Genomic DNA, 15,847 nt, shown 5'->3' with positions numbered 1-15,847 from the left:
GCCAGACGTCGTGCCTCACCCACACGCGTCCCTCCAAACTCAAGTCATTAATGTGCAACTCCAAGAGGGATGTGCACATTAATAACTTGAGTTTGGAGGGACGCATGTGGGTGAGGCACGACGTCTGGCAGGGGACCCGAGTCGCTCTTGGGCCTGGTACCACCGACGTGTTCGGAGTACCTTGTGTGAGTGTGGTGTCGTGGACGTGTTCCTGGCACCAGTGGTTGTGGGTACGTCTGGCCGTGTCCCGGTATCGGCGTTACGGTTGGGTAATTGTGTGTCATTCATATCATGGTCATGTTGTTGACTCACGCACTTGAGTCGTGTCACACTTTATTTATCGTTACTGATGTTTGTGTGTTTGTGTAATTTTCACCTATCTCTGAGGTGGCCTGTGTCGATCCATATTATATTCTTTGGTCATATGGGGAACAGGTTAAGTACAGGTTGTTTGGATAGCACGTGGGAGACGGGACGAGATTGATGAGTCACGAGACGAGTATAGTTGGCTAGAGAGTATAGTTGTCATGAGTTGTACTTTTATTCATTTGTTTACGTTTATGTAATTCACTAAACATCATGTTTATTTATAAAATGTTCTTTTATCGAAGTTTTGAGACACTACCTCGGGAAACCGAGATGGTAACGCTCTAATTATCTTGGACGGATAGTTGGGGTGTTACAGCTCATTAAAAAAACAACTATGTAAAATACTTACTAAGACATGAACTAGTAGCTTGGATTGAGAACAAGAGTTAGTTCAAATGGTAAGAGCTTTCTTACCTCACGCAAAAAGTTAGAGGTTCCATTCTCAACGGCGACAAAGTACACGCATAAGCAAAAAAAAAAAAGGTAGTATCTTGTATTAGCTAAAATTTAATCCGATTGCCTTTAAAAAAAGGGATATTCTATGGTGTATCCCTGTGTTTTTCGGTTTTCTATGTTGTACCCCTACATTTTTGAAATTCTATGGTGAACCCCTAAATTTATTACTTATTTCTCCATCATGACCTCCTTCAAATCTCCGTTAACTTTATCACTATTAAAAAACCGTACTTTGACATTTATTTTGACTCATTAATGTTGTGTAATCATCCTATATGAGAAGCATCACAAATCACTTTTAATACGCACATACTACTATTAAAAACCTCCGTTATGAAGCATGAAATGATAATGGAGATTTGATGAATTTTAGTTAAATTCGTATGCTATTTGGTGGATTAATTGGTAATTCGGCGAATTAATAAGTAAATGAGTAAGTTATCGAGTAATTTAAATGGTATACCGTAGAATTTCAAAAATGTTTGAGTGTAATATAGAAAACTGAAAAACTAAGGGTATACGGTAGAAGATCTAAAAAAATAAAAAAAATAAAAAAAATCCGAAAAAAATCCGATCGAGTCGGAGTCCCAAGGGAAAAACTAAACTGAAACGCTAACAATCATCATCAATGGAAGCAATGGCCTCTATCCGATTCTCCCACCTCCACACTGCTCTCCCTCTTTCTTCCCTCTCCATCATCCCAAAACTTGCACACTACTTCATACATTCATCACCTTCCTCAATTCACCTTCATATTTCCAATTCTACCCCTCTATTTCCCCTAAAATCCCGCCTCTACCCCTCCAATTTCTCTTCTTTTAGACCTACCTTTGAGCTGCACTCTTCTGCTGAAGGAGTGGCAGTATTGGAAACTCCTCCTGATAAAACCCAAGATAAGTCTCAAAAAAGGAAGCTTTTTGTGTTTAATTTTCCATGGTCTTACACTCCAGATGACTTAAGGAAGGTTTTTAGTGAATGCGGGACTGTTAAGGACGCTGAGGTAATGTTTTATTGTCGAGATATACTTGCGTGAGACGGTCTTACAAGAAATTATTATAATTCCAAGATACAAGTGTATGGGGGGTTTTGTACTTTTATCTTAAAACCCGTCTTATAGGTCGCAGGATAAAGTCTTCCCCCTCCCCTGTCGGGTACGTACAGCGTACTGTCCTTGTGTCTCATTTGACACTCGAAAAGAAGTGTAATGTAGTACTGTAAGATGGGTTTTTGATAATTTGAAATGGGTTTTGTTTAGATTATCAAGAATAAAGATGGGAAGTACAGGGGATTTGCTTTCATTACAATGTCATCTGGGGAGGAAGCTCAAGCTGTTGTTGATAAATTCAATTCAAAGGTACAAACTTTTATCTTTTAAGTGCGTAAATTTATTGTTGTATGAATATTCATGTGTTGGTTACTGAAAATGAGCATCTTTTGAGAACTTGATTGATTAATTGGCTGCTTGAATTTACTTGATCTAGTGGCTCAAGTATCGACCATTTGCGAATTGAGTAATGATTAGTGAAGTAGTACTTCAATGCAGCCAATGCAGGTGTGCGATTTATGTATTTGCATACATGACCATGTAGAATATAGAAGCGAAGAGTTGTCGAACAAAAAATATTGAACTAGGTTAAAGTGAGGCGGACTAGAGTGAACATTGTGGATGAAATAGTTTGTCCTAACAGATTTACTCTGAAGTAACTCGATAGTTGTCTTTGCAATCATCCAACTCTCCTGAGTATTGGATAACCATCTAATGGTGATAATTAATCTAGTGACTACTTATAGCGTACATCGGATAACCACCCTTACTCGGCTATTTGTGGGAGCTTGTTAGGTACTGTTGTAATGATGTTGTTTCCTTAATGCTCTTTTTTTAGAAGGCACGCAAAGTTGGATCTTCATTTGTTTTGTGATTGTAGTTGCTAGTCTTATTATTTCATAGTCTATTTGGTAGGATGGTAATATTCAACTCCGTAAGCAAGTAGAATGGAACGCACTGGAATTACTATCTTGTCATCAAGGTACGAGTGTGTGAATTATGATACACAATGAAATTAGTAGCTTGCTTCCCAATGGATTTGTCAACTATGTAGGCTACCCTATGAAGATGATGGTTGACAATTAAACATAAAAGCTTACTCCCTCTGTCCCGGTCATTGTTGTCCTATTCCATTTTAGGATTGCATTTGATGAGCAATTTGATCCTTCTCACTCAATTTGGTCCACTTGTCATCTTATAATTGAACCTCTCCTCTTTCCTTGGTCTTTGTGCCAAAACCAAACGACAACAATTGACCAGGACGGAGGGAGTACTTTCTAAGGCTTGACTTGATGTGTTCTATAATTTCGGACAGTGTTTTGTTTGAGGCTTATTGGTTACGACTTGTAAGATCTTTGTTCCTGACTCCACGATAATTGTGACTGGCGAATAGAAGTGTTATTGAAAGACTATTTTCTGATTGAATTTTTTTCTTCTTGTGCTTCAAATTTGCTGCGGAAAATTGAGGCTCGTATTGCATGAGTAATGATAGACGCCAAATATGATTGGTGGGTAAGTTAGGGGTAGAAGAAAATAACATACTAAGAATTTGTTTGGATAGCATTTGAGGAGGAAGCGGGAGAGGGGGAGGATGGAAAGAAGGGAAAGGGAGGGAAGGGGAGTGGGAACGGAGCAAGAGAATTTTCCATCCAAATCTATCCAACAAGTCCTAAGACAATTTTGTGGAACTGTGTTTGTATGCTGCTTTTAAGACCACAACCTCGCATTAATACTTTATAAACATAATGTCATATGCTGTATTGCTGTTAAGGACTAAGCTCCCTGATAAGTGATAAGTCAAGATAGGTCAGGTTAAATTATATCAAGGTAGCATTTTTAAGAGAGGAGTGAATAATGATTTGCAGGACGCCGATACCTTAATCATGTAGCTTTACACTGTCGTGTCTCTGCTAGTTCTATCAAACGCACATTAGGGATGTTCGTAGTTATTTTTCTTGGGGAATGGGGTGACGGGGTTTGCTCGTGTGGAGAGGATTTTTCAATTAACTAAGAAATGTGTAGTAAAAGACACCTGTTGTTGATTAATCTAAAATGCAAATCAGTCCTCAACATCTAGCCTTTAGAACAAAGACTTGTGCCTTTTTCACCTAGACGAAGGTAAAGCAGCTACTCAGCCAGTACAGCTTTGCTGCATTTGTGGTGTGTTTTAAGTGTTCAACATGCTATCTTTAGTTCACTTATGGATTTTGACAATGTGAAGTTTCAGTGGCGAAATGCATGTTGAAGTGGTGAGTATCCTTCTTGGGTACATATGGTGAAATAAAATGTTAGTATAGGCTAGTAGACTTTTTTTCAGGTGTGGTTTATATCGCAGTTTTCCTCAGGATAACAGATTAGCAAATCTCATGGCAACCCCTACAAGTTTTACCAAAAAATGAAGCTCCTACTTAGATTGCTGAGGAGATCAGCTAAGCTAAACAGGGGCTCAGTCAAGTAGATGACCATCATCTTTCATTCTTGTCTTATGAGTTTCTATACTTCTCTATGTGTGTGTTTGGCCTAGTTTGTAAAAGTGTTTTTGGACTCAAAAACACTTTTTGGCCAAACACATCGTTTTCTAAAAGTTCAACAAAAATTTTCAAAAGCTACAGCTATTTGTTGTTTCTGCTTTTGAAAAACACTTTTGAAAAATTAAGTTTGAAAAACAAAAACTCATCTTTTAGTTACTATATGTAATCGGGAAGTCTTTTAGTTATTGGGCCACTGGTGTAACTGTTTTTTTTTAATCTTCTACTAGACATAACTAGTTTACTATTATGTAACATTCGTGCATAGCCCATATTTGAGATCATTATATTGTATCAAGCCTTTGCACTGTTCCACACATTTTGGAATGAGAAGTTATTGCTCATTTTTTCAGGAATTGGCAGGAAGAACTATAACAGTTGAGTTTGCAAGAAAGCTCAGGAAGCCTCGACCTCAATCTACTGTAGATCTTCCTGTCAAAGAGACGCGCCATAAGCTTTATGTATCTAATCTTCAGTGGAAAGCGAGGTCCTCTCATCTCAGGGAATTCTTTTCAGCCGATTTCAACCCTGTTTCAGCTAGGGTTGTGTTTGAGAATCCAAATGGAAGATCTGCTGGATATGGTTTTGTATCATTTAACACGAGGGAAGAAGCAGAGGCTGCGATTGCTTCCTTGAATGGAAAGGTAGTGGAGAAAGGGAAAACTGTGATAGTTTTGGTTTATCATTCTTTTTACATTTAGTTATAGTCAGACTAGGCCTCGCAAAACTGGCCTCACATGAATGCCCTTAACCCAGAAGGCCAGAACTCAGAACAAATATTCCAAACTTAGCGGGAACTCAAATTGACCTGTTCTGACCTATACCTTGCCCGAACGTTGTTTGACCGATACATAGCACCCGACCCAAAAATGAGTTAATCGGAAATGACCCAAAATCACTAATTGAAACAACACTTGAATTTTTCTACATAAAAATCACAAAAAATCATGCTAAGTGTCACGGTCCGCTACTTTTGCCGGACCGTGGCGCGCACCCTTGCCCGTCTCAAGGCAAGATGCAAGCGACAAGGATCTTCGTACTAGTGAGGGATCGCCCACTAGCACGATACTCGGGTCTCGGGTCGGTGTGTGTCGGGAATCCTAGTCACGATTATCAAGTCCGGCACACGAAAGCAATAAAAGTAAGCAATACGATTATTGAAAGCAAGCAACAAGCAACAACAAACTTTTGGATGAGAAGCGGTTTTTCATTGACTAGCACCTCTCATAGAGGCAAATTTGATAGTTTGGTCCTGGTAGCAGGAAACATTGAATTTACAAGTTTAGTGTAGAATAGCGATATACCTATTTATGGAAACCTATTCTAAAACTACTAAGAAAATACTTACTACAAATGTACAATGGAAATGAAATTACATAAGCATAAATAAATCTAAGGGTTCAAGTGTGCGGATCGTCACACTCTCCCCCCCACCTGTCTGTTGTTGCCGCCCTCGGCAACACAAAAAATCTTGAATGGTGCTTCAGTGAGACATCCTCGGTGAGCTCTGATTGTCCATGCAGTGTTGGGGATTGGCTTGTACAACTCGGCTTGAATGTGCGCTTCGTCCCAAACAATTACTGGCCCCTTCGTCCCCTCAAGGATAGGCTGGAGTTCCTTGACATAGAAGCTGCCGAACATCATGTTCTCCAAGTCCAGCACGTGCTCCTTGTCTCTCGGAAAAGCCCACTTTGCCGTTGCTTGAAAAGACCTCTCTCGGGATTCCTTCAAGTAATGGCCCCAACGGACCTTCATCTTGTCTCTCGTCACTTCATCACCTGCATTCAAGGGAATGTGAGTTCTCCAGGACGCCGAATCAGCATTTCGGCGCGGCCCCCTGATGGTACGAGGCCTTATCTCTTGGGTCGACCGACATGCAAACCAGGACGTCGATTGAAGACATCGACGCGGCCCCCTGATGGTATGAGGCCTCATCTCTTGGGTCGATCGACCCATGAAAACCAGGACGTCGATTCAGCACATCGACGCGGCCCCCTGATGGTACGAGGCCTATTTCTTTGGGCATCTCGGCCCTCATTGTCTACTCCTCCGTGAGGGGGTAGACTCTTCTTTCGTCCCCCAGGCCACTTAGCATCGTAGTTAGCCTGGGTCTTGTTCGCCCTCGGCTCCACCGAACCTTTAGGCATTCTCCAAGGTCGCATTCCTTGTTTCGGCGTCGGTATCACCCTCATAGCCGAAATTTGATCTCGCCCCTTGTCTTCGTCATTCTCTCACCGTCTTCACTACGATAGACCCCATTAAGCATCGATCCGTCACTCGGTTTCAATACTACCAATGCTTTCGAAAGAGCTCGCATCCCGAGTACTAACTTGAAGTCATCCGGCGGAACGGTGGTGAAGTCGAGCTCCCCGCCCACTCACCCACTTGGACCGCGACCTTCTTAGCCACTCCTTGGACGCGTCTCATTTTCCCGTTCGACCGCTTGGCAACATTGTTAGCATCCCGAGAACTAGCCCCAACCGATCCGCTTCCTCTTTCATAACAAAGTTATGGGAGGCGCCCGAGTCGATCAAGGCTCGTGCTTGCTTCCCATTCACCATCAGGTCCACGTACATGAGCCCGTTGGATTTCTTGGCGCAAGAGTCTTCGTACTTCCCCATCGCACTAATCCTTTGAAGTGAGCCCATCCGTGGTTGGTCTTCACCATCACTCGAGTCTTCGTCATACTCTTGGTGATAGTCGGCTAACGCCCCATCAAGACGTTCTTGAGCCCCTTTTGGCATCTTCTTGAACATAGCATTGAACTCTGCTTTGTTCGGACAATCGACCATCTTGTGAGGACCCTTGCACACAAAACACGCGAACGGTTTCTTTGTGGAAGCGATTGAGTTTCCCCCTTAGAGAAGACGAGCTTGAGGGCGAGTTCGTAGTGCTCGCCGATTGGGCTTGACTTCCTTGCGAGCGGAACCGACTGTTGCCAAATGAAATGGCGCTATTTTGTGGCCTTTGTCCATTGTACCCACTTTGTGACACACCAGTATTCCCCGTTAGTGCCACAACTTTTGGTGCCTCTCGCTTCCCGTGAAAGTCGAGCAGGCGTTCCGCGGCCGATATGGCCGAAGACACGAGTTTTGGGATTCGCCTCATGACCTCTTGTTGTGCCCACCTCTTCAACCCATCAATGAATTCGAATGTCTGTCGTCTCGGACATTTCGGTAATCTCGAGCATGCACGCCGAGAATTCCCTCACATATTCCCGGATTGATTTGGTGTGCTTGATTTCCTTCAACTTCTTCCGAGCAACAAACTCCGTGTTCTCGGGGTAGAAGTGATCCTTCAAGATCCTCTTGAAGTCGGCCCACGATGTCACCGTAATCGTGCCCGCATCGATTTCCTTGTACCTAGCCCTCCACCACATCTTGGCATCGTCGACTAGATACATGCTTGCCGTGACAACTTCCGCGTCTTCGTCGAGCCCACTTACTCGGAAGTATTGCTCCATATCGAAGATAAAGTTATCCACCGCTTTCGAATCCCTCGCCCCATCGTAGGCACGAGGTGGAGGTGCCTTCACCTTATGGCTCCCCACAGATTTCCCGTCATTGGCCACCGCTTTCACGAGCGTGGCGCAAGTGTTCTCTAACATCTCGATCTTTCGATGCAGATGATTGATCTCTTCCTCCCGATCGTCGGGGATCGCACCAATGATCGCTTGGATGCGGGTGTCCATCCCGTCCACCTTCGTCTCAAGGTCACAAACCGTCTTTTGCAACTCCTCGAGGCCCGCGGCCATCCGCATAACGATGTCCTCGAGTTTGGGAAGCTTGACGTCGATTGTGTCCTCTAAGGCATCCACTCGGTCCTCGATTGTTTCGCCCATTTTCTCGATCTCGATGAACAAATGCGGCGTGCAGAAACCCGTCCCCAAGACCAGGACTACGATGCCAAATGTCACGGTCCGCTACTTTTGCCGGACCGTGGCGCGCACCCTTGCCCGTCTCAAGGCAAGATGCAAGCGACAAGGATCTTCGTACTAGTGAGGGATCGCCCACTAGCACGATACTCGGGTCTCGGGTCGGTGTGTGTCGGGAATCCTAGTCACGATTATCAAGTCCGGCACACGAAAGCAATAAAAGTAAGCAATACGATTATTGAAAGCAAGCAACAAGCAACAACAAGCTTTTGGATGAGAAGCGGTTTTTCATTGACTAGCACCTCTCATAGAGGCAAATTTGATAGTTTGGTCCTGGTAGCAGGAAACATTGAATTTACAAGTTTAGTGTAGAATAGCGATATACCTATTTATGGAAACCTATTCTAAAACTACTAAGAAAATACTTACTACAAATGTACAATGGAAATGAAATTACATAAGCATAAATAAATCTAAGGGTTCAAGTGTGCGGATCGTCACACTAAGCATGACTGCACTACCCTAAAAGGACTTGACTCAAACCCAATGGTTGGTATTTTATGACATGATCTGAAATGACCATACCAGAAATAATCTGATCCAAACGGTCAAACCTAGCCTGCCTGTACGGCTGTACCCGACCATAATGACATGTTTGCTAGGTTTAATCGGGATGGTTCTTGTGAGTTGTGATGCACTCATCATTTGTCATTTTTCAGTCAAGTACTTGAAAGTAATATTGGTTTACAGGAACTATTAGGCCGACCAGTAACCCTAAAATTCAGTGAGAGAACCACTGAAGTGGAGGCTGCAAATGAAGACGAAGAGGAGAAGGAGAAGCAGGATGATTCTGTGAGCCCAGTTGTTGAGGAAGAAGTTTCTGAAGCCGAGAACACATCATAGGTTGGTAACGTACTCGAGCTTAACTCTTATTTATAGCTTTCTTTATCTGATAATAACTTATAGAGAACATCATGTGTTCTACCACCATATTATTGTTTGTGTCAAATATCTATCACAGTTATACCTGTAGTTTCTCAAAACTGTATGAATGTATGAATAGCAAAGCCACATTGTTTGTCCATTGTAGAAATCCAAATTACTATACCTTTTATGAATCACAGGCTTACTATAAAGAAAAAATTGCGAAGGGTTTGTGTAACTCGTGATGCTAAGTAGATACTGTATTCAATCAGCTAGTCTTCAGTAAGACCCTCATGCCAAATTCTTTTATATATTTTTTTTGACATATTAATTCTATTAGGGGGTGTTTGGTTCACATAAGGAAAGGGAATGAGAATCGGAAAGGAAAACAAAGGGAAAGGAGAGGGTTCCCTTTGATATCTTGCTTGTTTGTTTTAACATGAATAAGCGAATGAAAAACTAAGACCTAGAATTAAACAACCACCCTACACCGATAACCACCACCCAACCACCTACACTGGTGCGAACGTCAGCCTCCCCATACCGCCCCATCAGTCCCTTTGCCGGGGCCTTCCCTGGCCGGCCGCCACCTTCCCACACCAGCCTCACTTTCCCTCGAAACCCACCTTCCGTAACTCCTAAACACCACACCAACCACCTTTCCCTCGAGGTAGTTGGTGTTGGTGGTAGAAGTTGAAGGTGGATGTAGAGATTTTAGTGGTGGTGATAAGAGGTAGTAGGGAAAGGGTATGGCCATATGGGTACCCTTCGGGGGAATCAATTTGGAGGAGTTTGGGGTAATCCTTTTCTGAAATTTGGGTAAAGGGTAAGGAAAAAGTGAGTAAACAAACAACAATGGGAATGAAGGGTTTTATTCCATTTCCCTTTCCTGTAAACCCTCAGCCAAACGCCCCCTTAGAGATGATAAACTCATTTCATCAATTAGCAAATACTGAAGAAATAATTCAAATGCATGAAAAATTTGTAACTTTGCATGTTTTTGCTTTTATACCAACCATGGACCATCACAAAAATAATATAATCATAAGATACAGTCACTAGCTCACTAAACTCAAACTCGTACCTAACAACATACACAACTCAGTAAAAATGAATAATTAGCCAGCTTAAACAGTAGCGTAACCAGGATTTTTGATGTGGGTGGGTAGCGGGCGAATAATTCCAGCCTAGGCAAACTAGTAATGCAATAAGGTAAATTAGAAAAAAAATCGAAGTTTTACATAAAAACTTTCAATTTTTTTCATTGTCCAGCGGGGGCACGTGTCCTTGCTTGCCCCCCTTAGTTCCGCCACTGAGCTTAAATATCCAGAGCTTGCCTGTACTCTCAAATGGAATGAAAAGCAGGAGAAAAGAAGCAAAAATACTAAGCAAAAGGCTTGAATGCTAATCTGAAACCACCAAGAGGTTTCTTATGGAGCTAGTAAGTTAACAATGTAAGAGGAAACATCTTCCTCTATTATTCTAAGCATTTGATGAACTGCCTGTGATATACTTTCTATATCAGTCAGATGACACCGTTCTTCCACCTGCAATAAATAAGAATGTTCATTTTCCCAAGTTATTGTCTGACTTTGTTTTAGAAAATTGAAAATTTGCAGCCAAATTATGCCACAAAATAGAAGTTAAGTTGGTAGTATATAACTAAACTGTCAATTTGACCAAATGGAAGAATCGGACTCAAGACTCTAGCAAAATGACCTTTTTTAGTGACCTAACTCGAATTGAGCCGATCCGAATTATAGCAGGCTTGGACCAAAGTTCAAAACGTTTGGTTTAGAACTTTAGATTACTCGAAATAACTCACTTGGACATGAGTGGCCGACCCACAAACATTGATTTAAAATGACCCAACCACTTCGTATGATTCGATAGTAATGCAACCAAAATAGATCAGACGAACTCAAACTGCCACAACTTGCTCCCTCTCTAGGGCACGATATGCTGAAAGGACTGGATTCAAATAGTCCATACATTGATAAATGGCATGAACGGCCCATTTGACGGGTCTAAACATAGTTTTAGTTGTGCATTTCAGCAGTAAATGAATGAAAGTTAGCGTGTTTCTTCATTATCACATATTTTAGTGCAGGAATAGGAAAAAAGAACTGTAGGATATCATACAAACTTAAGCGCATATCACAATTTTTTATCAAAAGAAAGGTGCTGAATTTGCATACCTTAACACTGAAGGAATACAGGACTAACGGCACCAAGGTGGTGACACTAAGATGAAGGATGGTGAGACGAAGTGATTGAAAACCCGAAACCAGTTTGGACAACTGTCTCGGGTTTTTCTTGAAAAGGATTCGTAGATTTGCATGGGTTTCGATCAAGGTGACTTCAACATCAGCTGCTGCTGAGCTACTTTTTAAGGTAAACTTGTTACCACCATGCTCATAGTCGTCAATATTCGGAGTGAGTTGCGTTACGGGGATTGTAGTGTGAGTGTCGTAACTTGTCAATTTTTGAGCTTCAAGGGAATGTATCATTTGTTCAAGCTCCTTCACATATTGTATGGCACCTCCTACTATTGTCGCCTGATCACCCTACAAATCATGAAAGTTAGGTTGAGATAAGCATGTCTTTTATTTTAGAATTCAATAAAAATGATTTAAGATAAAGTGAATTAGACTTTCACGATAGAATTCTGAATCATTATCGGGTTTAGTCTATTTGGGTGTTGGTCGGATCAGTTTTGCTGGGTCTAGGTATATAGCAGACGTGATTAGTAGCGAGTCAGAAATCCACCTTGTCGTAATGTGGTTCCTCCATTGCTAATCTCTGGCATGTCCATAGTGCCGAAATGACACTCACAATGAGTAGCAGATTTAGAGTTTCATAGGTCATATAGTTGAAGAGATGATTGTAATTAGGCATTTGCTTCCAAGCTTATGTTTATACCCTTTCTAAACTCCTGATTCTATGCATACAAATTATACCCCATTAACGTCCAGAGTATTGATACAGAAGACCGTCTCGTACAAGACTTACCGACTGTACTATAACTAGAGTTGTCATTGGGCCGTGCTGGGCCGGCCCGCGTGCCAGCCCATCGTGCCTTCCCCAAAAAATGGCCCGGCCCAGGCACGGATATTGGGCTGGCCGTGCCGTGCCGTGCCTGGCCCACTCACCCAAATCCCCGCCGCGGCCCGCTCCTGGCACGCCCAATTTCGTGCTCGGGCCGTGCCTGGCCCATGGGCTAATCGTGCCTAGCACGTGGGCCGGCCCAATAACCTTAGTATTTTTTTTCTAAATACACTTTTATTTATATAAGTAATGAATATTCACGATTTAAATATATATTTTATTAAATATTACTGTACTTGATGTCTTGATTAGTTGATTACTTGTATTTTTAATGTACTAGATTTAATTAAATAATTAAAAAACGATATTAAAAAATGGAATTTAATTAAATAACTAAGAAATGGGCCAAATCTCGGGCCGTGCCGTGCCAGGCCCGTCGTGCCTAGTTCGTGCCGGACCCTCCGTGCTTGGGCCGTGCCGTGCCTAGGCACGGGAATTTCCAAAAAATGCAGTCGCGGCCCGCGCCTCAAACCCGTTCGTGCCGTGCCCGTGCCATCAGTTACAACGCAAAAGGCAAGGAGTAGAAATTTTGTTTTGTTTAGGTTTCATAGCTTGAGAAAGGATGATGCCAAACAAACTGCCATGGTCTCTGCAAAAGAGGGCCCAACAAAATTGCATAGAAATGAGTATAGTTACAACATTACAAGCTGTACAAAACTCACACTTCATATTTCAAACAAACTTCCTATTATAGACGGGAGATATCCGGCTATAGTTATAGACGGACCAAATATCCACCCACTTTAAGCATAAGATAAGCAATACGTTGCATGATGGGGCCCAAAATGTCACCACTTTATACATATTTGACCTGTCTTTCTGTAGACACCTCAAAATGTCTACCTAGCCTTATGGTACCCGATGATGAGGCTCAAATTAAATGACTAAATGAAAAATTGACAATGTTATAATTTATGGCTCTTTACGCTTATTTCCCAAAATTACTCAAAATGACCCAAAATAACCAAAAAACCCATATTTCCATTCAATCCATTTTTATCCCATTTCAGACGATATTCTCATAAATGGGCTTAATAATAAGGTTCAATTAAGGCAATCCACCTTATTATGGGTCAATGTTATACGTAAAAGGACAATTGGACTATTACATATCATAGTGGCTCGATTATCTACAAGAAAGCTAAACTAAAATTAGCCACATAATTAATAGCATAAACATTGTTGTAAAGCCCAGACCATTTTTCGAGTTAGACGGCAATACATGATCAAAGGCAAAGATATTTGAGATAATTGTGTAAGACTTCGCACGTGAAGCCGACACAATGTACAAGGATTGAAGATAAGAGATTAAGCGTAATTAGGAAAGACATATTAAAAGCAATTCTAGTCAAAATAGAAGAATATGGGAGGATAGTTGTGTACAACTAACAAAACATAGAAGCAGAGGGACTTGTTGGAGTTTGGACTCTACTTTATTATTATTTCTGTTCTGAAGAAACTACAATCTCCAATATGTATAAATACCATCTAGTCCATTCAAGACGAGGAGGACGGACGGAAATATAATCTCCAGAGGACACAGACACGAGATACAAATACCGTCATTCATATACACACAGTCGTCCCAAAATTCAACTCTCAAACCGTCTCAAATATTCTACCCCAGTTTCAAATCAAACCACACACAAATAAACCATCCCAGTTTCATATAAGCGCATAAGAGCCAATAATTAACGACAAAGTCGATTTTCATTAATAGTCAAACATCCAGATAGGCCTGAGGGTACCGACATCAAATAAGTTTTTCTTTACTCTTTCTTTTTCTTTAATTCTTTTATTTTCTCTATTACTTATTTTCTCTATTTATTGTATTGACTAACCTAGTTAATTTGTTTTTGTAAATAATTTGTATTAAATTGTATAATTAACCTTCTTTTCGTCTTAATTTCGTCAAATATATAATATTACAAATAAATAGTAGAGGCCGTCAGTGTAACACCCCCATACTCCAAGTGCCTTACCAGGACCACTCAGGTATGAAGACATTACCATCTCGGTTACCCGAGGCAATGATAATCAAACAACAATGAAGAAACAACGTTTAATATAAATAGTTTAGCGAATAGTTACAATCCCCAAAACCAAACCAAAAGTACGATACATGATTTCAAACTGATCGTTTCTAATCGAAATGTAAATAAACTAAAGGCTACAAGCGGAAGACTCCTATCGTCATGTCGTGGCATCCCGCCTATCCCAAGACTCATCTCAATACCGCTCAATATCTCGCTCACCATCCCCGAATGGATCACCGCAGTTTACAAAACAACACCGGGTCAGACTAATCACACAATCAATATGTATAACAACAATAAGATAAACAGATGAAGCCTTAATCGTCACACACACACACACACACACAACCAACCAATTCCCATCATCTCAATCTTCGACCGTCCTTTGGACTACCGCCAGATGGGGGACCGAGCCGTACCCACCAAATCCCCGCTCCATAGTGAGCGATAAACCCCGTCCATTAATGTGCACATCCTTCGTGGCGGGTTCCATGAGAAGGCCAAACTAGGGCGTGAAGTCACTCCCGCAAGTGACCCCACCGCCCGAGGCCACGCCTCGCGAACCATCAACAACGATCACAACCACAATCACAATACAATTATTATAACAAACAACCAAATACAATACATCAACCAATATCCCATTATGGGACTAATACCGAGTAGAAATCCTACCCGGTATGCACACAATCGACGGTCTCTCTACCGCCGAGTCAAAAAGCCTCTTCTATGAACCCTCCTCCTATCATACAACACATAGAGACTACCACATCACATACTACACATAAAACCCCCAATTTCTAAATTAGGGTTTAACCAAATCAAAGGAAATACAATAAAAAGGGTACATAGATCTTACCCTCGACGCAAGGAACTCAACGGTACGAACAACGACAAGAACTGACCGTCTGAACTCCGGGAATTGCTAAGAATGCGATTAAGAAGATGAACTTGTTTGCTTTCTCTCTTAAACAGGAATTTAGGTTTTGTAAAAGTGATTTAGAATAATGACGATGAAGCTTAAATACCCTAATCGCATAATTAACAAAACCCGAGAAAACTCCCCGTAAAACCGGACACTCGATCGAGTACCCAAGGTACTCGATCGAGTACCCCCTTACTCGATCGAGTGCCCCAGCTACTCGATCGAGTGCCCAACAGGTCAGAAACTATTTTATTTCGCAACTTACCCTTACTCGACAGAGTAAGGCCTACTCGATAGAGTACCCCAAGACTTATAAATACGGAGTATTACAGTCTTCCCTCCTTAAAAGGAACTTCGTCCCCGAAGTTCAAACCACTAGTAAACAAAGGTACTCCCACAACATTCCCGACTCAAAAGTCAAACAAAATTCAACATAAAATATGACACTAACCCAACTCATCCCGACCAACACACCGACACAACATATAAAAGGGGTATAAAACTCTTAAAAAATGCTCGCGATCATCTCTTACCCCCCTAAAAGAAACAAGGTTACGTCCCCGTAACCATACATACCTGATC

At 41.6% G+C, this 15,847-nt stretch overlaps 2 protein-coding genes across 5 annotated transcripts; one reads left to right on the top strand and one right to left on the bottom strand.

The window, feature by feature from the left end:
• The first annotated feature begins 1,350 nt into the window (after positions 1–1,350).
• LOC141608330 (28 kDa ribonucleoprotein, chloroplastic-like) lies at positions 1,351–11,840 on the top strand. 4 transcript variants are annotated; one of them, XM_074427706.1, is made up of 5 exons: positions 1,381–1,825; positions 2,081–2,179; positions 4,752–5,042; positions 9,023–9,175; positions 11,307–11,395. In XM_074427706.1, exons 1-4 carry the CDS (start codon positions 1,454–1,456, stop codon positions 9,173–9,175), a joined length of 915 nt encoding a protein of 304 aa, XP_074283807.1. In that variant the 5' UTR covers positions 1,381–1,453; the 3' UTR covers positions 11,307–11,395. The 4 variants fall into 4 exon arrangements, with proteins under 4 accessions (XP_074283798.1, XP_074283807.1, XP_074283802.1 ...); XM_074427701.1 differs by lacking the exon at positions 11,307–11,395 and adding an exon at positions 11,416–11,840 and having other exon boundaries at positions 1,382–1,825; XM_074427692.1 differs by lacking the exon at positions 11,307–11,395 and adding an exon at positions 11,408–11,840 and having other exon boundaries at positions 1,382–1,825.
• Positions 10,627–11,989, bottom strand: LOC141652111 (transcription factor bHLH94-like). The gene is made up of 3 exons (XM_074459752.1): positions 11,966–11,989; positions 11,395–11,763; positions 10,627–10,743 (listed from the first exon to the last, which is right to left on the bottom strand). Exons 1-3 carry the CDS (start codon positions 11,987–11,989, stop codon positions 10,627–10,629), a joined length of 510 nt encoding a protein of 169 aa, XP_074315853.1.
• Positions 11,990–15,847: the final 3,858 nt, after the last annotated feature.

This window comes from Silene latifolia, chromosome 1 (assembly GCF_048544455.1).
Source record: "Silene latifolia isolate original U9 population chromosome 1, ASM4854445v1, whole genome shotgun sequence".
Taxonomy (NCBI): Eukaryota; Viridiplantae; Streptophyta; class Magnoliopsida; order Caryophyllales; family Caryophyllaceae; genus Silene; species Silene latifolia.
This window is presented reverse-complemented; position numbering and strand designations above follow the sequence as displayed.

Excerpts from the sequence above, each read along its gene's own strand:
- LOC141652111 (XM_074459752.1), bottom strand. The coding sequence starts at position 11,989 with ATGGAGGAACCACATTACGACAAG. Across the intron at positions 11,764-11,965 it reads AGGAACCACATTACGACAAG|GGTGATCAGGCGACAATAGT; the intron begins GTGGATTTCTGA and ends CATGATTTGTAG. Across the intron at positions 10,744-11,394 it reads TGTATTCCTTCAGTGTTAAG|GTGGAAGAACGGTGTCATCT; the intron begins GTATGCAAATTC and ends TATTTATTGCAG.
- LOC141608330 (XM_074427701.1), top strand. The coding sequence starts at position 1,454 with ATGGAAGCAATGGCCTCTATCCGATTCTCCCACCTCCACACTGCTCTC. Across the intron at positions 1,826-2,080 it reads GGACTGTTAAGGACGCTGAG|ATTATCAAGAATAAAGATGG; the intron begins GTAATGTTTTAT and ends GGTTTTGTTTAG. Across the intron at positions 5,043-9,022 it reads TTGCTTCCTTGAATGGAAAG|GAACTATTAGGCCGACCAGT; the intron begins GTAGTGGAGAAA and ends ATTGGTTTACAG.